We start from the raw sequence: 26,169 nt of genomic DNA, 5'->3' as shown, positions 1-26,169 counted from the left end.
CAGATGGAGTAGCCCCCCTCCCCCCGGGAATTCATTCAGCACTGCAGCTTCCTTATCTTCCTGCTCCTCGACGCCTTGATCAATGACACAAAATCAATGCACGCTACAGAAAGAAGGCGTAAGGTACACCGTCACTGATGATGCCCAGGCTGCGACTGACCAGTTTGGTGATCACATCAAATGGCCGCAGAAGTCTGCATGCTTTGCACATGAGCAGCCACTGGCGCGGTGAAAAGAAACCAAGCTCCCCAGAACCTGTCCTGCTGCAGAGTTCGTACATGCAGTCGTTAATGGGAAGTTGCTGCTGGAGAACCCTATCAAGCATATACAAGGTGGAGTTCCAGCACGTCGGGCTGTCACAAATCAGACATCTGACGGGCAGGTGGTGTTGCTGCTGAACGTCAGCAAGTCGAGCCATGGCCATGTAAGATAGTCAGAGATTTCCCTGGCCTGCTGCAAGACATCCTGGACCCCGGGGTATTTGGCAATGAATCGCTGCATGACAAGTTGACAAAGTTGAGGACGTGTGCCATGCACGGCACATGTGTCATTTTGCCCTGTTTCAGCGCACTCAGCATATTGGCACAGTTGTCGTGCACCACTATACCAATTGTCAAATTGAGTGGGGTTAGCCACTGATCGGCATGTGACAGCAGAGCTGAAACCAGTGCAGGACCGGTGTGGCTCTTGGCTTCCAGCCACAGCACAGCATGGCAACGTCTCGCCTGGCACATCGAAGAGGCGCTAGCAGTGGAAAAGGAGGAGTCAGCTGAGGAGGAGACGGAGGATGAAGGAGGAGGAGAAGAAGACGCAGGCCTGCATGCAATCCATGGCGGTAACACCAAATCCCCACGGGTACCAGGGGTTACATGCTTGGCGGCCGTCAGAAGGTTCACCCAGTGGGCAGTAAAAGTTATGCACCTTCCCTGCCCATGTGTCAGATGTATCTTGGCCCCGACACTGTGTGCCAGAGATATATTCAATTGCCGCTGAATGTAGCCATATAGCTGTGGGATGCCCTTCTGGGAGAAATATTTCCTTCTGGGGAATTTCCATATCAGTGTGCCAATAGCCACAAATTTTCTAAAGGCCTCCAAGTCCACCAGTTTATATGGAAGTAGTTGGCAGGCTAGCAGTTCCAAAAAGCGGGGGGGTTATCTGGCATCATTGACTTTTTACGCTCGAACATTTGGGTAATGGATGCCTGCCTTCTGCCAGATGAATGCGACGACGGCACAGTGGAAGGTGGAGTGGAGGACAAATGGGAGGAGAAGGAGAAGAGGCAGTACATGGAGCGCAGGGAGTGTGGCTTTGTGGGTTCTGATGGTGTTCCTCCCACTGGACTCAGTGATGGGAGGCCAGGTGCCTTCTTAACGCGGTCGTCCCTAGGTGAGTTTTGGGCTTACTGCGACTTAAGCATTGACAGAACAGGCTGCAGATGGCAACATTATTGTCAGCAGCTGACACGTTAAAAAAAGCCCACACTGCAGAGCCATGTGTCGGCGTCCTGGGAGAGCAAGATGTGACCGTGCATGGTAAATGGCTCGCTCCAGATACATTTGTAGTCTGCTTTTTGCCTCCTGTACACTGTGAGTTCTGCCTGCTTCTCCTCCTTCTCCTCCCTATCTGGTGCTCCATCTCTCCCTCTGAACTCCCCTCCTCTTCCTCTCTTGTGGTCACCATGTGACGTCCATCGACACGTCATCATCGTCACCTTTACCACCACTGACATTAGAGATTTCGGAGTAGACAGCAACAGTGGGGACCACCCTCCTTGGGCTGATCTGGGTACTGTCGTCAACTCTGGTGCATCCTTTGACGTAATCGCACGCACCTTCTCCAACTTCCCACTTAAGCTCCGGCCTGGTGCACCTGCCCGACTCCTACCACCTCTGCGGAACAGGCTGCCTCTTCCTCTGCCTATCATTTTCAAAATGACCCTGTGCCAAAATGCCTAGAGAAAAACAGTATTTGTGGAAGCAGGTATATTGCAGGCCTCAATAAGTGTTTGGTAAAAGCCGGTATATCGCACCCCTCAATCAATATTTTGTGGAAGCAGGTATATAGTATACCATAGTCAGTATTTTGTAGCAGCAGGTATATCGCACCCGTCAATCAGTATTTTGTGGAAGCAGGTATATAGAACCCCATAATCAGTATTTTGTAGAAGCAGGTATATTGCACCCCTCAGTCAGTACTTTGTGTAAACAGGAATATAGAACACCTGAATCAATATTTGGTGGAAGCAGGAATTTCGCAGCCCTCAATCAATAGTTTGTGGATGCAGGTATATCAAAGATCCCACCCTTTTGGATGAGCACAGGGATGATAGGGAAAAAAGTTTTCACTCTTTAGATGTGAGGAGAATTTTAATACATTATCTTGCGGTGACCAAAGAAAGGCGAAAATCCTCAGCTTTGTTTGTTCTCTTTGCTCTTAATTAAGGTAAGACAGCCTCAAAAAGTTCTAATGCCAGATGGATTAGAACAATTATGTCTCTAGCTTATTCCCTTTCAGGATGTTTTCCTCCTCTATCTCTAAAGGCTCATTCCACTCGGGCGGTCTCTACTTCTTGGGGGGAGAGAGCTAATATGTCCATTGAGCAGATATGTAGGGGGGCTACATGGTCCTTCCCCTCTACCTTTTACCGTCACTATAGACTGCAACTTAATTCTCTCTCGGATCTTCTTTTTGGGAAGAAGGTTTTGGAAGTAGTTTCCAAACCTTAAGGCCCCTTTCACACGGGTGAGTATTCTGCGCGGGTGCAATGCGTGAGTTGAACTCATTGCACCCGCACTGAATCCTGACCCATTCAAATCTATGGTGCTGTTCACATGAGCGGTGATTTTCACGCATCACTTGTGCGTTGCGTGAAAATCGCAGCAAGCTCTATTTTGTGCGTTTTTGATGCAACACACGCCCCATAGAAGTGAATGGGCTGCGTGAAAATCGCAAGCATCCGCAAGTAAGCGATTTTCACGCGCGGTTGCTAGGAGTGCAATAGCGCTGGAGGTGTTAAAAAAATATAAAAAAAATAATTTAGCTCACCTTAATCCACTTGATCGCGCAGCTGGCATCTCTTCTGTCTTCTTATTTGCTGTGTGCAGGAAAAGGACCTGTGGTGACGTCACTCTGGTCATCACATGATCCATCACCATGGTAAAAGATCATGTGACGGACCATGTGATGGTGTTGTGTGATGTCACGCGGTCTAGCAAAAAAATAAATAAAAAATATTTGAATTATAAACTAACTTGGGTTGGAGTCCCTCTCATGCTCTGTAAACTCACTGAGATGGGAGAGAGGCTCCACCTTTTTATGCTGCAGTTTTCCTGTCCTGGGAGGCGGAGCCATCTATCTGTGGTGCTGTCGTAGCATCTGAAAAATCTGATTACCGGTAAGTGTAATCATAATTATCACACCCCTTAATCAATATTTTGTGGAAGAAGGTTTATTGAACCCCTTAATCAGTATTTTGACGAAGAAGGTATATCCAATCCCTCAATCAGTATTTTTTGGAAACAGGAAAATAGAATACCTGAATCAATATTTGGTGGAAGCAGGTATATCGCACCCCTCAATCAATATTCTGTGGAAGACGGTATATTCCACCCTTCAATAAATATTTGGTGGAAGCAGGTATATCGCACCCCTTAATCTGTATTTTGTTAAAGCAGGTATATAGAACATCTTAATCAGTATTTTGTAGAAACAGGTATATAGAACACCTGAATCAATATTTGGTGGAAGCAGGCATATCGCACCTCTCAATCAGTATTTTGTGAAAGTTGGAATATTGAATCCATTAATCTGTATAATGTAGAAGCAGGCATTTCGCACCCATTAATCAGCATTTGGTGGAAGCCGTGTATCGCAGGCCTCAATCAATATTTGCTAGAAACAGGAATATCACAACCCTATATCAGTATTTTGTAGAAACAGGAATATCACAACCCTATATCAGTATTTTGTAGAAACAGGAATATCAAACCCCTTAATCAGCAATTTGTGGAAACAGGTATATTGCACCACTCAATTAGTATTTTGTGTAAATGGGTGTATTGTACCTCTCAATAAATATTTTGTGGAAGCAGGTATATAGAACTCCATTATCTTAATTTTGTAGCAGCAGGTATATTGCATACCTCAATCAGTATTTTTTAGAAACAGGTATATAGAACACTTGAAGCAATATTTGGTGGAAGCAGATGTATAAAACCCCTCAATCAGTATTTTGTTGAAACAGGTATATTGCATCCCTCAATCAGTATTTTTTGGAAACAGGTATATAGAAAACCTGAATCAATATTTGGTGGAAGCATGTATTTCGCAACCTACAATCGGTATTTTGTGGAAGTAGGTATATCCCACCCCTCAATTAGTATTTTGTGTTAACAGGTATAGAGAACATCTTAATCAGTATATTTTAGAAGCAGGTGTATAACACCCCTCAATCATTATTTTGTAGAAGGAGGTATATAGAACGCATTAATCAATATTTTGTAGAAGCAGCTTTATCGTACCCCTCAATCAGTATTTTCTGGAAAGAGTTATATAGAACCCCTTAATAAATATTTTTGGGAAGCAGGTATATTGCACCACTCAATCAGAATTTTGTGGAAGCCAGTCTATCGTAGTCCTCAATCAATATTTTGTGATAACAGGTATATTGCACCCTTAATCAGTTTTTTGTGGAAGCTGGTGTATTGTCGGTGTATAAGCTTTAATCAGTATTTGGTGGAAGCTAAAATATCACACCCCTCAATCAGTATTTTGTGGAAGCAGGTACAGTACAGACCAAAAGTTTGGACACACCTTCTCATTCAAAGAGTTTTCTTTATTTTCATGACTATGAGAATTTTAGATTCACACTGAAGGCATCAAAACGATGAATTAACACATGTGGAATTATATACATAACAAAAAAGTGTGAAACAACTGAAAATATGTCATATTCTAGGTTCTTCAAAGTAGCCACCTTTTGCTTTGATTACTGCTTTGCACACTCTTGGCATTCTCTTGATGAGCTTCAAGAGGTAGTCACCTGAAATGGTTTTCACTTCACAGTGTGCCCTGTCAGGTTTAATAAGTGGGATTTCTTGCCTTATAAATGGGGTTGGGACCATCAGTTGCGTTGTGGAGAAGTCAGGTGGATACACAGCTGATAGTCCTACTGAATAGACTGTTAGAATTTGTATTATAGCAATAAAAATGCAGCTAACTAAAGAAAAACGGGTGGTCATCATTACTTTAAGAAATGAAGGTCAGTCAGTCCGAAAAATTGGGAAAACTTTGAAAGTGTCCCCAAGTGCAGTCACAAAAACCATCAAGCGCTACAAAGAAACTGGCTCACATGCGGACATCCCCAGGAAAGGAAGACCAAGAGTCACCTCTGCTGCGGAGGATAAGTTCATCCGAGTCACCAGCCTCAGAAATCGCAGGTTAACAGCAGCTCAGATTAGAGACCAGGTTAATGCCACACAGAGTTCTAGCAGAAGACACATCTCTAGAACAACTGTTAAGAGGAGACTGTGTGAATCAGGCCTTCATGGTAGAATATCTGCTAGGAAACTACTGCTAAGGACAGGCAACAAGCAGAAGAGACTTGTTTGGGCTAAAGAACACAAGGAATGGACATTAGACCAGTGGAAATCTGTGCTTTGGTCTGATGAGTCCAAATTTGAGATCTTTGGTTCCAACCACCGTTTCTTTGTGCGACGCAGAAAAGGTGAACGGATGGACTCTACATGCCTGGTTCCCATGTGAAGCATGGAGAAGGAGGTGTGATGGTGTGGGGGTGCTTTGCTGGTGACACTGTTGGGGACTTATTCAAAATTGAAGGCATACTGAACCAGCATGGCTACCACAGCATCTTGCAGCGGCATGCTATTCCATCCGGTTTGCGTTTAGTTGGACCATCATTTATTTTTCAACAGGACAATGACCCCAAACACACCTCCAGGCGGTGTAAGGGCTATTTGACCATGAAGGAGAGTGATGGGGTGCTGCACCAGATGACCTGGCCTCCACAGTCACCGGACCTGAACCCAATCGAGATGGTTTGGGGTGAGCTGGACCGCAGAGTGAAGGCAAAAGGGCCAACAAGTGCTAAGCATCTCTGGGAACTCCTTCAAGTCTGTTGGAAGGCCATTTCAGGTGACTACCTCTTGAAGCTCATCAATGCCAATAATGTGCAAAGCAGTAATCAAAGCTTAAGGTGGCTACTTTGACGAACCTAGAATATGACATATTTTCAGTTGTTTCACACTTTTTTGTTATGTATATAATTCATAGTTTTGATGCCTTCAGTGTGAATCTACAATTTTCATAGTCATGAAAATAAAGAAAACTCTTTGAATGAGAAGGTGTGTCCAAACTTTTGGTCTGTACTGTATATTATAGAGGACCAGGCATCCTCTTTGGAACTTAGCACTCCCCGCCCATCCCCCACCCCTTGGTGTTTTTAATCAGAGTGAAAATGGAGCTGGACCCTCCATGTTAGAGTAGGTCCCACCTGATAAGAAGCTACCTTGTCGTCTGGTAGGTGGGCCCGACATATTTTTGATCAATAATGTGCACTAAGAGCTTCTTCACTGCTTTGCAGTAAGTATTGGCGTCATGTATTTGACCCTGTTCACACATTCACCTGTTCACTCAGTTTTAGTGCATTTTGTGGTGTGCTGCTACTTTATTTGTTTGCTATATAATATATAAATATATCAATCAGTATATAAATATATCAATCAGTATTTTGTGGAAACAGGCATATAGAACATCTGAATAAATATTTGGTGGAAGCAGGTATATCCCAGCCCTCAATCAGTATTTTGTGGACACAGGTATATAGAACACCTAAATCAATAATTCGCTAAAGCAGGTATATTGATTCCTCAATCTGTATTTTGAGGAAGCAGGTATATTAAACCCCTTAATCAGCATTTTGTGGAAGCAGGTATAGAACCCCTTAATCAATATTTGGTGGACACAGGTATATCGCACCTCTGAATCAGTATTTTGTGGAAGCAGTTATATAGAACCCCTTAATCATTATTTTGTAGAAGCAGGTATATCACACCCTTTAATCAGTATTTTGTAAAAGCTGGTGTATCGCACCCCTCAATCAGTATTTTGTGGAAACAGGTATATAGAACACCTGAATCAATATTTGGTGGAAGCAGGTATATCGCACCTCTCTATCAGTATTTTTTAGTAGTCGGTATATCGCACCTTTTAATCAGTATTTTGTGGAATCAGGTATATCGCACCCCTCAATCAGTATTTTGTGGAAGCACATAAGTAGAACCCCTGAATTCTTTTTTTTTTGTAGAACCAGGTATATCATATCCCTCTATCAGTATTTTTTGGAAACAGATATATACAGTTGCTAGAAAAAGTATGTGAACCCTTTGAAATTATATGGATTTCTGCACAAATTGGTCATAAAATGTGATCTGATCTTCATCTAAGTCACAACAATAGACAATCACAGTCTGCTTAACCTAATAACACAAAGAATTAAATGTTACCATGTGTTTATTGAACACACCATGTAAACATTCACAGTGTAGGTGTAAAAAGTATGTGAACCCTTGGATTTAAGGGGAAACTGTCACCAGTTTTAAGGTGTCCTAACTCAGGGCAACATAAATAAGTGACTTATTCTCTTAACAAAATGCTGGGTCACTTTCTTTAATTGACCCAGTCAATCTGCCAACATCTTGTATTGAAAAGCTCCAGCTGATAATGATGAGTCATGAATATTCATGAGCTCCTGACTCTCCCCGCCCACCTGCTGCTGAATGACAGTTTGTTTCCATAGGAATCAGCAGCAGGTGGGCAGGGGAGTGGCTATAGCTCTGAATTAAATATACGCTGGACTCGATGACCTCACACTCGAATCAGCTCATTAGCATGCAGCATGCGGCATCTTTGTGTGTATATTATGAGCTAACCATCTGTCACACCAGTAAGTGAATACATCTAAGGCACTTTTTAATAGTTAATGATTGTATATAATTAGTTAGATTATAATCAAATATCCACATGACAGGTTCCCTTTAATAACTGGTTGAACCTCCTTTGGCAGCAATAACTTCCACCAAACGTTTCCTGTAGTTGCACATCAGATGTGCACAACGGTCAGGAGTAATTTTTCTCCATTCCTCTTTACAGAACTGTTTCAGTTGAGCAATATTCTTGGTATGTCTGGTGTGAATTGCCTTCTTGAGGTCATGCCACAGCATCTCAATCGGGTTGAGGTCAGGACTCTGACTGGGCCACTCCAGAAGGCGTATTTTCTTCTGTTTAAGCCATTCTGTTGTTGATTTGCTTCTATGCTTTGGGTCGTTGTCCTGTTGAAACACTCATCTTTTGTTGAGCTTCAGCTGGTGGACAGATGGCCTTAAGTTCTTCTGCAAAATGTATTGATAAACTATCAATGGGAATTCATTTTACCTTCGATGATAGCAATCCGACCAGACCCTGATGCAGCAAAGCAGCCCTAAACCATGATGCCCCCACCACTATACTTCACAGTTGGGATGAGGTTTTGATGTTAGTGTGCTGTGCCTCTTTTTCTCCACACATAGTGTTGTGTTTCTTCCAAACAACTCAAATTTGGTTTGATCTGTCCACAGAACATTTTGCCAGTACTGTTGTGGAACATCCAGGTGCTCTCGTGCAAACTGTAAACGTGCAGCAATGTTTTTTTTGGACAGCAGTGGCTTCCTCTGTGGTATCCTTGTTTAGTGTTTTGCGTATAGTAGATTCGCTAACAGGGATGTTAGCATATGTCAGAGACTTTTGTTAGTCTTTAGCTGACACTCCAGGATTCTTCTTCACCTCATTGAGCAGTCTGCGCTGTGCTCTTGCAGTCATCTATACAGGACGGCCACTGCTAGGGAGAGTAGCAGCAGCGCTGAACTTTCTCCATTTATAGACAATTTGTCTTACCGTGGACTGATGAACAGCAAGGCTTTTGTAGATACTTTTATAACCCTATCCAGCTTTATGCAAGTCAACAATTCTTAATCGTAGGTCTTCTGAGAGCCCTTTTCTGCGAGGCATCATTCACATCAGGCAATACTTCTTGTGAAAAGCAAACCCAGAACTGGTGTGTGTTTTTTATAGGGTAAGGCAGCTGTAACCAACCCCTCCAATCTCATCTCATTGATTGGACTCCAGTTGGCTGACACCTCACTCCAATTAGCTCTTGGAGATGTCATTAGTCTAGGGGTTCACATACTTTTTCCACCTGCACTGTGAATGTTTACATGGTGTGTTCAATAAAAGTATTTAACTCTTTGTGTGTTATTAGGTTAAGCAGACTGTGATTATCTATTGTTGTGACTTAGATGAAGATCAGATCACATTCTATGACCAATTTGTGCAGAAATACATATCATTCCAAAGGGTTCACATACTTTTTCTTGCAACTGTAGAACACCTGAATCAATAATTGGTTTAAGCAGGTATATCGCATATCGCACCCCTCAAACTTTATTTTGTGGAAGCAGGTATATCGTACCCCTTAAAGAATATTTTGTGGAAGCAGGTATACCGCACCCCTCAATCAGTATTTTGTGGAAGCAGGTATATCGCACCCCTCAATCAGTATTTTTTGGAAGCAGGTATATAGAACCCCTTAATAAGTGTTTTGTAGAAGCAGGTATATCGCACAGCTCAATCTGTATTTTGTGGAAACAGGTATACAGAACCTCTTAATCAATATTTGTTGGAAGCAGGTATATTGCACCCCTCAATCAATATTTTGTGGAAGCTAGTATATCACAGGCCTCAATCAGTATTTGATTGACGCAGGTATATTGCACCTTTAATCAGTATTTTGTGGAAGCCAGTGTATGGCAATCTTCAATCAATATTTGGTTTATATCGCACCCCTCAATAAGTATTTTTTGGAAACAGGTATATAGAACACCTGAATAAATATTTGGTTGAAGCAGAGATATCAAACCCCTCAATTAGTATTTTGTCGAAGCAGGCATATCAAACCTCTTAATCAGTATTTTGTGAAAGCAGGAATATCTTACCCCTCAATCTGTAGTTTGTGAAAGCAGGTATATCAAACCCCTTAATTAGTATTTTGTGGAAGCAGGTATATAGAACCCCTCAATCATTATTTTGTGGAAGCAGGTAGATAGAATCCCTAATCAGTATTTTGTAGAAGCAGTTATATCGCACCCCATAATCAGTATTTTGTGAAACAAGTATATCAAACCCCTTAATCAATATTTTGTGGAAGCAGGTATATCGCACCCCTCAATCAGTATTTTGTGAAGACAGGTATATATAGAACCCCTGAATCAATATTTGGTGGAAGTAGGTATATCACACCCCTCAATCAGTATTTTGTGGAGGCCGGTGTATTGCAAGCCTCAATCAGTATTTAATGGAAGCTGGTATTTCGCACCCCTCAATCAATATTTTGTAGAAGCAGGTATATAGAATCCCTTAATCAGTATTTTGTGGAAGCAATATATTATAGGTATATCACACCACTCAGTATTTTACACCTATCGATAGCACACCTATAAAAAAGGACTTTTATGGCCCAATTAGCTAGCGTTTTGTGTCCCTAACAGTCTGTTTCTGCTCCTCAAAGCAACCTCTTTCTACACTGGCAAAACACAGAATGTAAAATGGTTGCCAGATCGGTTTCAGTTATAGGGTGGGGTTGTATCCATGTGCTGAAATGTCTAAATTGGCTTTCCTGTCCCACTTAATGGATGTGTCATGGGTCAAATTTCAGCGCAATGAAAAACAATATGGCGCATGCGAACATCGCCATATGTTCAGCGAACGAACAAAGTTCGCCACGAAACGACCGCCAAGCGAACCGCAAGGCCGTCTCTAGTGGTCAGTATAGGAACATCTCTCTTGCCCTTATACACAACCACCAGCATGTCCTCATTTAAGAGAGCCCTGCGGTGGTTCTGAGTTGTTGTCCAATCAGAGATCATGAAAGGCCTCTGTGATTTTTCATACAGTGCCGGACGCTGCAGTACCTCTGGAATTAGGGACTTCAACAGGGTTATGCTGGTGTGATAGTTATCCATATAGAGTTGGTAACACTGATCCATAAGTGAGTGCTTTAAGTCTTACACTATTGTCCTATTAACTCCTATGACAGTGAGGCATTCTGTGGGTTCAATTCGGGTGTCTTTCCCTGGTACAGTACATTTGCACTGTTTGTACATTTTAATGCCATACCTTGCCCGCTTACTGGGTAGGTACTGGAGGAATTTTACCCTCCCTTTGAAATGTATTGATGACTCGTCTATGCAGATGTTTTGAAAACTTCAGCAAACTTACAGTAGTGATAAAGTGGTTGAGGAGTGGCCTAACTTAACAGATGGTCAAATCTTTTTCAGATTTTGGGTCCGGCACTGTGCATAATCATTATAATGTAAATTAGAGAAGCATTAATCAGTTCGTAACAAAACGGTTTGTTATGAACTTCCCCAAAATTCGTCCACCAGATGAACCCGAAGCTTTTGAGGTTTGCTTCGGATGAATCCAATAAAATGGCGAGCAGCACGCCTCAGCAGGAAAACACAAGCGAGGGAGAAAAATGATGCTCACATGACCCTGAGAGCAAGTGGGAGGGAGGTCTTGCCCTGGTTGACTCATAGACCAACAGACAGCCTGGAGGAGTCAATCAGTGCTGGAGCAGACAGGGAGGTGCCCTTGCAGAACAACTAGAACATCTTTCTCTGTTGGGCTGTGAATGAGGGCAAATGAGTAAATGAACCGTGCTGAGACGGCAACTAGCAGCAAGTAACAGCCTCCATGAACCAGGCGGTCTTGGGCAATCAGGATGCCAAGCGATGCAGTAATCACGGGGCTGGTAAGAGACACTTTATATTTACACACTCTACATCGAGCATTCTGCACAGTAAGTTACGCCAAATGCCAAGTTTATGTGCTGGTGGGATTACCCTTCCTTCACAGTATACTTATTGGAGATATCTGCACAGCCATTTGAAGAGACACCATACAGAGATCTATATATCAATTGGGTGGGACTTGCGATTATATCCACAGCAAGGAGATCACAGCACATATAAAATATACTGAGTTACATTTGCTATTTTAACTCAATATGCGGCCTACATTATTACCATTACTTGGATATTTCTTATCTTGTCTAAGAATATATTGACATTATTAGCAGTATTGAGGTGTATATGAAATGTCATATGGTGTAATGTTATAATTACTAACCCCAGATGTTGTATCATACCAACGGAACATCTTTTACAGTGGGATAAATACTATATTGACTATATTATCTAGACAAATACAGCATTATATTGCTTTTTCTTTTTTTTATTGTTCGGCAATTTTTTGTTTCTTTGTAAATTTGATATTAAGGAATATCAATAAATTGGAACATTGTCCCACAACAATTCACCACTAATTTCAAATAAGGGACAATAACTAGTTTTGTTTTTAAAGTATATATAGTTTTTTATGTAATATATATATATATATATATATATATATATATACACATATATTACACACTTTTTTTACTTGAAGGAGTGCTACAGATTTTCTTTCTCTCTCTCTCTCTCTATATATATAGTATATCTATCTACAAAGTGCCCTTCTGGAACTATTAAATAATTATACAGTATTAATTGGAGTTATATAATAAAATATATATTTTTTATCATATATATTTGTTCGACAACAATATTCCAGGTGGTGAGGTGCCTATTATCACATTATCTCTATTGTATATGAGTTGGCTGTGGGTTGGCCATTTGATAGAACACCTTCTGTAAATCCATAGTGGAAGAGGGGTGAGCCTCCTAACTATTTATATGATTCTACTACATACTGGTATAATATAACATAATGTGGCTGTCACTAATTATTATGTACACATGTGCAAATCCTTTTTAGGAAATCTATTCATTTGCTGAGACATCTCCTGGTCTTCATGTTCGCCATAGAAGAAATAAACAGAAGATCTGACCTCTTACCTAATATCACTTTGGGATACACAATATATGACTCTGGTGTGGAAGAACATAAAGCTGTACAGAGTGCACTGAGTATACTGTCAGGACGAGAAGAAGCCGTCCCTAACTACAGCTGTGATGAGAAGAACAAAGTGATGGCTTTTATTGGACACTTGATGATCTCCTCCAGTCTGTCCATATCTATAATAACTGGGATCTACGGACGTCCACAGGTAAATTTAATAAAACGCACCTTTAGGGTACCTTCACACATAGTTACATCGTTAATACGGTTGAGAAAAGATATGTCATTTAAGTTCAACCAAGCGATAGGTGGGGAATGCGAATCCCAGAAGGATGTGAGACTAAGATTTCTAGACGTTTTCATAAACATTAATGTCATTTACTTTTAAGAATTCATCTAAACCCTTTTTAAAACTGTTCACTGTTCCTGCAGTGACCACGTCCTGAGGACGTCTATTCTACAGATTTATGTTTTGAAGCATAGAAACATAGAATGTGTCGGCAGATAAGAACCATTTGGCCCATCTAGTCTGCCCAATATACTGAATACTATGAATAGCCCCATGCCCTATCTTATATGAAGGATGGCCTTATGCCTATCCCATGCATGCTTAAACCCCTCCACTGTATTTGCAGCTACCACTTCTGCAGGAAGGCCATTCCATGTATCCACTACTCTCTCAGTAAAGTAATACTTCCTGATATTACTTTTAAACCTTTGCCCCTCTAATTTAAAACTATGTCCTCTTGTAGCAGTTTTTCTTCTTTTAAATATTCTCTCCTCTTTTACCTTGTTGATTCCCTTTATGTATTTAGCAGTTTCTATCATATCCCCTCTGTCTTGTCTTTCTTCCAAGCTATACATGTTAAGGTCCTTTAATCCTTCCTGGAAAGTTTTATCCTGCAATCCATGTACCAATTTAGTAGCTCTTCTCTGAACTCTCTCCAAAGTATCAATATCCTTCTGGAGATATGGTCTCCAGTACTGAGCACAATACTCCAAATGAGGTCTCACTAGTGCTCTGTAGAGCGGCATGAGCGCCTCCCTCTTTCTACTGGTAATTCCTCTCCCTATACACCCAAGCATTCTGTTAGCATTTTTCTGCTGCTCTATGACATGGTCTGCCTACCTTTATGTCTTCTGAAATAATGATCCCTAAATCCCTTACCTCAGATACTGATTTTATATTCTGCTCTTGGGTTTTTATTCCCCAGGTGCATTATCTTGCACTTATCAACATAAAACTTTAGTTGCCAGATTTTTGACCATTCCTCTAGTTTTCCTAAATCCTTTTCCATTTGGTGTATCCCTCCCGGAACATCAACCCTGTTACACATCTTTGTGTCATCAGCAAAAAGACACACCTTACCATCGAGGCCTTCTGCAATTTCGCTGATAAAGATATTAAACAATATTTGTCCCAGAACAGATCCCTGAGGTACCCCACTGGTAACAAGACCTTGGTCTGAATATACTCCATTGACGACAACCCTCTGTTGTCTGTCCCTCAGCCACTGCCTAATCCATTCAACAATATAGTTCTTACAGTAAAGAAGCTTTGACACTTCTGGAGACTGAACTTTTTCTTCTCCAGTCAGAAACAGTGTCTTTTGAGGGCATTTGACATGGAACAGTTTTTCATCGTATTTTTTGTATGGCCCATTTATATACTTGTACAGGTTAATCATGTCCCCCCTTAGACGTCTCTTCTCAAGACTAAATAAATGTAATTCATTTTTGTGACCTAAAGCGAGTTTTTTTTGTCTGTCTGCCACAGGCACTGCATATCTGACAGTCCAATAAAACCGTTAAATAGTGCCGTTACCTTGCTGCTGTAAAAAAGCACCATTTTGTGCTAGATGCACTTTTGCGTACAGCGCAGTATTACCTATTTTATAATTAAGCAGTGAAATACTGCATTTCTAGAGTTGTTTGCAATAAACACTGGTTTCGGCCTATATAGCTGATCTGAGGCCTACCCTGTATTTCTTTCAAATGAAGTAACCAGTGGAACTCTGCATTTAAACAGTTGGTTGCCCAAAAACACTGCCCCAGAGCACTTTTGCGTACAGCGCAGTATTACCTATTTTATAATTAAGCAGTGAAATACTGCATTTTTACAGTTGTTTGCAATAAACACTGGTTTTGTGGTAGATTGCACATTTTCGGTGTACGCTGCATTTCTGATAGTGAAGTAATTGTATTCAATTGCTCTGTTACACTGTTGTGTGACCTAAAGAAATGTATTCTGTTTATGACACGGGCACTGCCTTACTGTTAAGGAAATTAATTGTTGACTATTGGCAGTTTAATTGACACCTGGTGGGTGAACGCTAATAATGAGGAGAACATCAAATAAGGGACGTGGACATGGTCACGGTGGTGTTGGTTCCTGTTGCAGGGAGAGGACGTGGCCGCTCTGCCCCAGCAATACGTCCAAGTGAAACACCTACCTCAGGTGCGAGTAGGTGCCAGAACTGTATTTCCTGAACGGCGAAAACACGCTTTTCAATTTTCGCATATAATTTATTCGTCCATAGGACCTGCAGTACCTGTCTGACATGTACCTTGTGTGTCTTCAGATCAGACGAATAAATTAAGATATCATCTAGGTATATCACCACAAACCTGCCGATAAGATGACTATAAATGTTATTAACGAAATGTTGGAAGACAGCAGGAACATTGGTCAGACCGAAAGGCACGACTAGATTTTCATAATGCCCCTCAGGGGTGTTAAAAGCTGTCTTCCACTCATCCCCTTCCTTGATACGAATCAGATTGTAGGCCCCCCTAAGATCAAGTTTGGAGAACCACCTAGCACCCGCAATCTGATTAAACAGGTCAGGAATGAGAGGAAGAGGGTATGGGTCCCGGATGGTTATCCGGTTTAGTTTGCGGAAATCTAGTCAAGGACGCAGGCCCCCATCTTTCTTTTTAACAAAGAAAAACCCTGCAGCCACGGGTGAAGAAGAGGGTCTGATGTGTCCCTTAGCCAGACTCTCAGAGATATAATCTTTCATGGCTTGTCTCTCGGGACCCGAAAGATTATATAACCTGGTCTTGGGTAATTTTGCACCGGGAATCAGGTTAACCGGGCAATCATACGAACGGTGAGGTGGTAACTTCTGACAACCCTTTTCAGAAAAAACGTCCTCAAAGTCCAAAATCAATGTAGGTAGGGTAGCTATTGAGGCGACTAAGCAATTGCTATTTAAGCAATTTTCTCTGCAATGCTCAGTCCACTCCAATATCTCCCTGGCCTGCCAATCCACCACTGGATTGTGCGCTACCAACCAGGGAAGACCCAATACCACAGGAGTGGGAAGGCCCTACAGAACATAACATGATAGACACTCGTTATGGTGGTCCCCTACCCGAAGGTGTAAGTTATGGACAATGTGAGTGAGGTTTCTCTGAGACAGAGGAGCAGAATCAATAGCGAATATGGGAATAGGTCTCTGTAGCGTACAGAGAGACAAACCCATAGTGCGAGCAAAATGGGCATCTATCAAATTTACCCCTGCTCCACTGTCTAGTAAGAAAGAAAGAAATAGTCTCCGTCCTAACACCAAAAACAACAACCGCTGGCAACACAAATTGTGATGTTCGTATGGAGGAAACGTATACCCCCCGGCTGATATCCCCCACACAGCCTGGGGTTAGTAGTTCCGACGGTCTTTTGTTTTTGAGAAAGGAAGGACAGACATTAATGAAATGACCCCTCCCCCCACAGAAAAAACAAACCCCATGCCTACGGCGAGCCTCAGGAAGAACAACCTTGGGTTCCGCAGCAACCTGGTTACCCATAGCAATCGCTAGGCTTGCAGTCTGTTGCAATTGCTGCTGTTGCTGGAGGACCGACGCCTTCAATCCTGCCAAGACAGGCCTTGAAGTTGCTTTGTCAAAGCAGCAATAGGATCCATACTGGATTCTAAATAGGCAGAAAGAAAAAGTTTTTTTTTTTTTTTTTCTCTTTCTCTCTCTTCTTTCTTTCTTTCTACCTACACAAAATAAGGGCCAGATATAATATCATGACCGGCGTGCCGATCACATACGTGACGCAAAGGGAAGTCCCTGTCCAAGGGAGAGGGAAAGGTGGTGACCCCTAACTCACCTTGAGGCTGGCACCTGACTGCCCTGACGTCCCTAGACGGGTTCCTCACCCGTACGCCGATCACGTGCCTAAACCCTGGCTTTCCCTGAGATGAGCCCTGCGTAGTGAATAGGGCGGTGGGAACACTAGTCCGCACCACTAACACTAAAGGAAAACACCAAGGAGAGGACAGACAATACAGACAAAACATATAATCCCAGGTGGGCGACAACAGAAGACAACAAAAGCCCAACAGGGATCCGGAGGGTAACACTCTGGAACAACAACCAGGAATCACAGCTACACAGCTCCAGTGGGTCAGTATAGAAGTCCAGGCAGGAAGCTCTATATCTGGCAACCAGAGTAGTGGGAGGGAGAATATAAAGAGGTTGGGAGTGCTGGACAAGAAACAGCTGAGGAGAAGAAGCTACGGATCCCTGAGTGAGCCAAAAAGGATTGCAAGGCAAACCCAGAAAGCTACCATTAAGAAACAGCACTATCTGTAGACATAGAGCGCGCAGCCACCCGCTGCGACTTCCTGACCCCGGGTAGCAGGCCCTTGCTCCTAATGTTTTTGAGGATCACCAGCAGGTCATCAATCATAATTTTTCAAGGGTGTATGATGCCCTCCTTTATGTGTAATAAAGGGTTTATTGGAGTGCCGATACCTTGCAGCTCTTTTACTTAGTGCATAGGCTTTATGAGTGTCGTAGTCCCACTACCTGAACAATTGTACCACAATTAAAATTAGGCCCTCCTTTATGTGATATACAGGTTATATCGGAGTGCAACTTCCTTGTAATTTTTGGCAGCACTTGCAATTTATATACAAGTAAATTTACAGGAAAGAATTTTTTTATCTTCGGTTTTGTGCGTATTATTGTCAATCTGTAAAAGTGGCGTACTACTCGGACAGAGCACCCGAGCTTCCCGAGGTGTTCGAACCGAGCAACTGAACACCCAAGCACTTTGGTGCTCGATCAACACTAACTGAGATTATTACTACCAAGATACATAACTTTACATTTATCTACTTTGAACCTTATTTGCCAGGTTGATGCCCAATCACTCAGAGTATAAAAAATAAAATGGCTGCGCACCATTATACATACAAACAATAGAGCTAAGAAATGGGGGTCATTATAAATAAAAGTGGTACAAAACCAACTATAAATGAGTTAATGGAAGCTCTTAGCACACATATTTGATCATAATTTTTTATAATCATGTTTGCTTCATGGATATGCACCTGTGATTCTGAAGGTTCTAGTCTAAATTCTCTTGCAATCACTCAGAGTGTCCAAGTCAGCTTGTATTTTATGGACATCTTCCATGGACTGTACAGTACTACACAGCTTAGTGTCATCTGCAAAAATAGAAATGGTGCTATTAATCCCGTCCTCAATATCATTAATAAATAAATTAAATAATAGAGGGCAAGCACTGAACCTTGGGGTCACCACTTAGAACCCGGGACCATTCTGAATAGGAAACATTTACCACAACTCTCTGGACACGGTCCTTCAACCAGTTTTGAATCCAATTACAAACTATACTTTCCAAGCCTAAAGACCTTACTTTGCCCATTAAACATCTATGAGGGATAGTATCAAAAGCCTTTGCAAAATCCCAAAACACTACATACACAGCTGCACCTCTGTCCAGGCTTCGACTCGCCTCAAAAACAAATCAGGTTAGTCTGACAACTACTGTCCTTGGTAAACCCATGCTGGTTATCACTTATAATATTATTTACAGTCACATACTCCTGTATATAGTCCCTTAAGAGTCCTTCAAACATTTTTCCCACGACAGAAGTTTAACTGGTCAATTATTACCATATCATTTAATTTTTAAACAGGGGCAAAGCAATGACTCAACTGAGCTCTTTAAAGGGACTCTGTCACCACTTTCTAACCCCCACTTTTTTAACTATCGTTTTATTCATGGTGCCCTTCTGATTACAGTTGTCATCTTATATGTTAGATCTGCGGTGCCGTTTAGGTAAAAAATCGATTTATATCACCTGTCAATCAGCTAGATAAGGTGCCCAGGGCGTTCCTCTCCTCTTGAATCTGCCGCCTGCCGCCGCCGCCGTTGGTGCCCAGCTCCTCCCCCGGTCTCGTCAGCGCTGCCTCAAACAACACAGATCCGCCTCCGGCTCTCCCTCAATGCCCCCTCCTTTTTTTCGGAAATCTCGCCCGTGCGTACGCATCCTTTCGGCATCATCGCTCTAAGTTCGCGTTATGCGCATGCGCGAGAAAAGGATGCGTACGCACGGGCGCAGGCCTGTGCGCACACGCGAGATTTCCGAAAAAAAGGAGGGGGCATTGAGGGAGAGCCGGAGGCGGATCTGTGTTGTTTGAGGCAGCGCTGACGAGACCGGGGGAGGAGCTGGGCACCAACGGCGGCGGCGGCAGGCGGCAGATTCAAGAGGAGAGGAACGCCCTGGGCACCTTATCTAGCTGATTGACAGGTGATATAAATCGATTTTTTACCTAAACGGCACCGCAGATCTAACATATAAGATGACAACTGTAATCAGAAGGGCACCATGAATAAAACGATAGTTAAAAAAGTGGGGGTTAGAAAGTGGTGACAGAGTCCCTTTAAGCACTCTTGGGTGTAATCCATCTGGACCTGGAGCAGTTGAGGCAGAACCATGACCCAGGCAATATCTGGGAAGTTAAAATCTCCTATAATGACCACTAAGGATGAGCGAACCAGTTTAGACGAATTGGGTTTGGTACAAACTTTGAGATTTTCAAATGGCAGACGAACCAGAATATTTTCATGTTTGTTACTGATCAAGTGTTCCACGAAGAACATCTGGGATATCCATCATAGGGATCCAATCGCAACTTGGTCCCTATTGTTGAGTATCTGATATTCTCTGGACATCAATTTATATACATTATATACCTACCTCATATATTGATATCTACCTGTATAATAAATCATTTAATACTATAGGAACCCTATGCACGAATGTGTTGGATGTATTTTTCCTAATGAGGTGTGCACAACCATTATATATTTTATATCTATTTTCTGCCTTATAGACTGGGTGAGTCTATATTGGTTGGGGCACCCATTCCATACACAAACACTAGGTGAGCCATCACAAAATGTAATTGACTTTATAATAAGAATTAGCGGTTTTCCCCCGAATTAAACCTAAAAAAGGGAAAAGAATCTCAAAAAAAAAAAACATGCTAATAAAAAGTCCTAAGTATCAAAATTATTTTGGAAGTCAAACAAATAAAAAAGTTAGGGTCACTAAACCACCACGTGCACAAAATCACTAAAAAATTGCCTGGACATTCACGCCTTTTTTTTTGGCCCGGTCATGAAAGGGTTAATAAGTATTTAATTAATGGTATTGTTCACTTAAGTTTTGTATTTTTAAAAGAATTTTAGTAATCATATCTCATTGTTTACTATAGATTTCTTACAGAAGGTCACAAAGAACTCAGAATAAAAGACAAAGGCAAACAAATCGCCATGTAAGATGGAAGAAAGAAGAAAAAAGGGAAGAAAAACATAGAAGAAAGAAATCAGAAATAAGAGACAAGGGCTCTTATTAGGGCCACTTAGCTATCCAAGAAAGAGCCAATCATTATACTGTATACAGTATAATTATATTGCTATTTTTGTTGTGTTTTTTAAATATAAATTCTATACATTATTACTATTATCATTAATTCTAAATGCATTACTATTTTAGGGGGAGAAACATAGAAACATAGAATGTGTCGGCAGATGAGAACCATTTGGCCCATCTAGTCTGCCCAATATATCTGAATAAGGGGGCTAACAGCGTAGAACAAATAAATGCCACAAGTCTGGTATAGTACAGTACATTCACCCTGCTGAGCATGGTCAGCGCTCCAGCCTGGCAGCAAAGCTGTCTAATTAAGCCGGCAGGCAGAGGTCAGTTCACAAAAAAATTCCTCTGCCGATCCTCATGGCAAAGTGGTATGCTTTGGAATATTTTTAACATGTACCCTCAATAAAGCTGGAAATACTTTTTAACCCTTCAGTGCTAGATGAACTGTTTACTGGATTTTACACGCAACTGGAGCAGAGTCCTGTGCACGGAGGTTCTATACTGCTATAGGAGCTGGTGTGAGTTCTTTTTTATGTTCTTGGTTATTTTTAACACCACAATGCCCTGTTAACTGTACTTCAGTACAATGAGCGCACCCCCCCTCCCAACAGTCTCCAGCTATTGTTCTCCAACAAAACTACTAACAAAGGGCCTAGTGAATAATTATTCACTAGGCCTCTTGCTTTTGAAACACACCAAGTGGTACTGTATTGTATGTGTCAAGCAAAATGGAGAACAACAGCAATTTTAAAAATATTTAATAAAATACAGTAAATATACATTATTTTACCATAACAGATTCAATGTAAAAAAATTAATACATATAAAAGAAAAAATTTAAGTACCAATACTACGCATTTTACATGAACAATTTTTTTTTTAATTATACTTAAAAACTCAATGCAAAATACTATTCGAAATTGTAATAAATGTATATATATATATATATATATACTGTATATAATTCATTTTATAGGCATTTTCAGTGTATATATATATATATATATAAACGACGAAAAATGGGCAGCACTCCAGTCTTGTGGAAATTCAGTGATGTTTTATTCAATGCAATGCAGCATTTCAGCCCTCTCAATGGAGCCTTTGTCAAGCTTGACAAAGGCTCCATTGAGAGGGCTGAAATGCTTCATTGCGTTGAATAAAACATCACTGAATTTCCACAAGACTGGAGTGCTGCCTATTTTTCGTCGTTTCTACTAGTACTGTTCCCTGTCCAGGAGCATTTGTGGATTTGCACCCGGCATCCGACAGAGTGCTGCTGATCATTTTTGTTTTTTTGTTTTATATATATATATATATATATATATATATATATACACATTATATACAGTATCTCACAAAAGTGAGTACACCCCTCACATTTTTGTAAATATTTTATTATAACTTTTTACGGGACAACACTGAAGATCTGACACTTTGATACAATGTAAAGTAGCCCTCCCTGGTGTCATGTGACTCGTTAGTGTTACAAGGTCTCAGGTGTGAATGTTATCGCTCTCACACTCTTTCATACTGGTCATTGGAAGTTGAACATGGCTCCTCATGGCAAAGAACTCTCTGAGGATCTGAAAAAAAGAATTGTTGTTCTACATAAAGATGGCCAAGACTATAAGAAGATCGCCAACATCCTAAAACTGAGCTGCAGCATGGTGTCCAAAACCATACAGCAGTTTAACAAGACAGGTTTCACTCAGAACAGGCCTCACCATGGTCAACCAAAGAAGTTGAGTGCACGTGCTCAGTGTCATATCCAGAGGTTGTATGAGTGCTGCCAGCATTGCTGCAGTTTTTACAGGGCTGGGGGGGTCACCCTGTCAGTGCTCAGCATCATATCCAGAGGTTGGATGAGTGCTGCCAGCATTGCTGCAGAGGTTACAGTGGTGAGGGGGAGGTCAGGCTGTCGTGCTCAGTCCATACACCGCACACTGCATGACATTGATTTCCATGGCTGTCGTCCCAGAAGGAGCCTCTTCTAAAGATGATGCACAAGAAAGCCTGCAAACAGTTTGCTGAAGACAAGCAGACTAAGGGCATGGATTACTGGAACCATGTCCTGTGGTCTGATGAGACCAAGATAAACTTATTTGGTTCAGATGGTGTCAAGCGTGTGTGGCGGCAACCAGGTGAGGAGTACAAAGACAAGTGTGTCCTGCCTACAGTCAAGCATGGTGGTGGGAGTGTTACGGTTTGGGGCTGCATGAGTGCTGCCGGCTGTGGGGTGCTACCAGTTCAATGAGGGAACCGTGAACTCCAACATGTACTGTGACATACTGAAGCAGAGCATGATCCCCTCCCTTCGGAAACTGGGACGCAGGGCAGTATTCCAACATGATAACAACCCCAAACACCTCAAAGACAACCACTGCTCTGCTAAAGAAATTGAGGGTACAGGTGCTGGACTGGCCAAGCATGTCCCCAGACCTAAACACTATTGAGCATCTGTGGGGCATCCTCAAATGGAATATTTACTAAAATGTTAGGGGTGTACTGACTTTTTGTGCAACTCAATTGAAAAGCAAACTGAAATCTTTTAGTTGGAGGGAAGAAAACAAAAAAAACTAAAATAATATAACTGGGGATGTAGCTGTGTTTAGAATTAAGCAATCACATTCAGAATCATGTTAAATAAGAGTCAGCATAGACCTGCCATCATTTAAAGTGCCTCTGATTAACCCCAAATAAAGTTTAGCTGCTCTAGTTGTCCTTTTCTGAAATTTTCTTAGTCGCATCCCACAGCAAAAGCCATGGTCCACAGAGACCTTCCAAAGCATCAGAGGGATCTCATTGTAAAAGGTATCAGTCAGGAGAGGGGTACAAAAGAATTTCAAAGGCATTAGATATACCATGGAACACAGTGAAGACAGTCATCATCAAGTGGAGAAAATATGGCACAACAGTCACATTACCAAGAACTGGACGTCCCTCCAAAATTGTTGAAAAGATGAGAAGAAAACTGGTCTGGGAGGCTACCAAGAGGCCTACAGCAACACTAAAGGAGCTGCAGGAATATCTGGCAAGTACTGGCTGTGTGGTACATGTGACAACAATCTCCCGTATTCTTCATATGTCTGGACTATGGGGTAGAGTGGCAAGACGAAAGCCTTTTCTTAAGAAGAAAAACATCTAAGCCAGGCTACATTTTGCAAAAACACATCTGAAGTCTCCCAAAAGCATGTGGTCAAAGGTGTTATGGTCTGATGAAACCAAGGTCAAACTTTTTGGCCATAATTCCAAAAGATATGTTTGGCGCAAAAACAACACTGCACATCACAAAAAGAACACCATCCCCACAGTGAAGCATGGTGGTGACAGCATCATGCTTTGGGGCTGTTTTTCTTCAGTTGGAACTGGCGCCTTAGTTAAGCTAGAGGGAATTATGAACAGTTCCAAATACCAGTCAATATTGGCACAAAACCTTCACACTTCTGCTAGAAAGCTGAGTATGAAGAGTAGTGATGATAGAGCACCAAAGCATTTGGGTGTTCTGGTGTTCGGCCCGAACACATTGTTATTTTTGTGTGCTCGGCCGAGCACCCGAGTATAATGGAAGTCAATGGGAGAAAACCAGGCACCCCCTGCTCTGAAGAGGGGAGGGTTCCTGATCCTTTGGAAAAGGTCAGAAAGTGACAGAAACAGCAACGAAATGGATCGGGAACACAAAGGGGACGATGTCTGGATGCATCTTGGACTTCCATGTCGCTGCTGGTAGCGATGCTGTCCGAGTAGTACGCCCCTTTTAAAGACTGGCAATAATATGCACAAAACCAAAGATAAGATCGATTTTAGAGTAAAAATTGTTATAATTCATTCTTTCCTGTATATTTATATTTGTATATAAAGTGCAAATTCAGCCCAAAATTTTGTTGATTTTTTGAACTAGGGCCATGATTAAGAGGGACGGCTGGTGGCATCCGAATTGTACCGCTATAGATGTAATTCTTGGATGAACCACAGCCAAAGCATTTGTTGCCATGAATGTTTTCATTGATCAACAATGAAAGTCAGAGGTTCGAAGACGATCCCACAATCGATCCGGCGGCGTAATTCCCATTACCCGCCAAGCATTTTCTAGGAAAACAAACAATATCTCAGGTCCCTCTTCAAGCTGGCTCGGGCGAGGGCCATATGTAATAGTGGCGCTGGATAGAGCTCCGCGGAATATCTGAGTGTGGGATCACTTGTTTGGCAAGCCTCTCCATGGTGGGAGGAAGGATGATCAGAGAGAGGATTCAGTTGACCAGACTCTTGGCTACAGAGTCTGGACTTGGTGAAAGAGAGGGTGGTGCTTAACCGACTGAAAGCATTATCTTCAGCAATACAACCGACCAACTGTTCGCACTGGTCCGACTTGGACAGTGTTGTCCTGCGCCGCCCAGCTAAGTTGGACATGAAGCTGGGTACAGTGGATGTTTTTTTTTTTTCTGGTGCACTGGCAGCAGGCACAGTGTCATTGCGCCCACTTCCCCGTCCCTTAGTGCTCGCCTTCTTCATATTAATGGCTTTGTCACTATATGTGGCGCAGATTTTTTTACAGTCCACTAAAGACACAGTTTTCTGATGCGGGACAGTATACTGTACGTCACAGAAACACACAGAATATGGACATTATATTAGGCCCAGATTTTTGGAATTTGCCCTAAATAAACAGTTTTCGGATGTCGTACTGTATATGTCACAGAACATCACAGAATATGGACACTATATTAGGCCCAGATTATTGGAATCTGCGGTACAGACACTGCTTTCTGATGTAGTTTATATTTATATTTTTCCCTATATCTAGGCCCAACAACTAGTGATGGACGAACATCGTCCGGGACGGTTCGCAAACGCGATCAAATGTTTGCGAACCGCAAGTTCGCAGCGGGCCCCATTCATTTTAATGGCAGGCGAACCTGAAAAACCTTCAGCTCATATTTGCATCCAGCAAACACTTACTAGAAGTACACAAATAGTCCCACAACATGGACAGTGATATACAAGAGGGGGATCATTGGCAAAATTCCCACAAAAAATATGTATTTTAATTAGAGGCCATTTTTATGCGTCTTAAAGGAAAACTCAGAAATGTGCCCTGCTGGAGCCTAAATTTTTTTTTATTTCCTATCGGTTTGATGTATACAAATCTGCAGCACTCCACATTTTTGTATCCTACAGTCCTGCAGAGTCTATTCAAAAATTGCATACGTTAACGTAATTTTTTTTCTACCATGGAACTGTACAGTGAACGGACACCACTGTACAGCACAAGTCTGAGGCATCTGTACATTTTTGGTATGCATTAAATGGATGTCAAAAATAGGGTGTGAACTTAGCCCTAGTGTCAGAATAAGCACCAGTACACAGCGGAGCAGCGCGGCGGAGAGGGGAGGCCACCATGTACTGACGGAGCGCAACCTGGTCCTGGTGGTCAGGGATGAGGACTGTGTTT

At 41.9% G+C, this 26,169-nt stretch overlaps 1 protein-coding gene across 1 annotated transcript in view; it reads left to right on the top strand.

The window, feature by feature from the left end:
• LOC122935146 (vomeronasal type-2 receptor 26-like) overlaps positions 1–26,169 on the top strand; it is a 163,956-nt gene that overhangs the window by 16,949 nt on the left and 120,838 nt on the right. The window contains exon 2 of the mRNA XM_044290912.1: positions 12,931–13,222. Within this exon, the coding sequence (XP_044146847.1) occupies positions 12,968–13,222 (255 nt within the window). The 5' untranslated portion in view covers positions 12,931–12,967. The remainder of the gene's footprint in view (positions 1–12,930; positions 13,223–26,169) is intronic.

The sequence above is a fragment of the Bufo gargarizans genome, chromosome 4 (assembly GCF_014858855.1).
Source record: "Bufo gargarizans isolate SCDJY-AF-19 chromosome 4, ASM1485885v1, whole genome shotgun sequence".
Classification (NCBI taxonomy): domain Eukaryota; kingdom Metazoa; phylum Chordata; class Amphibia; order Anura; family Bufonidae; genus Bufo; species Bufo gargarizans.
The sequence above is the reverse complement of the archived record's forward strand: the minus strand, read 5'-3'. Positions and strand labels throughout refer to the sequence as shown.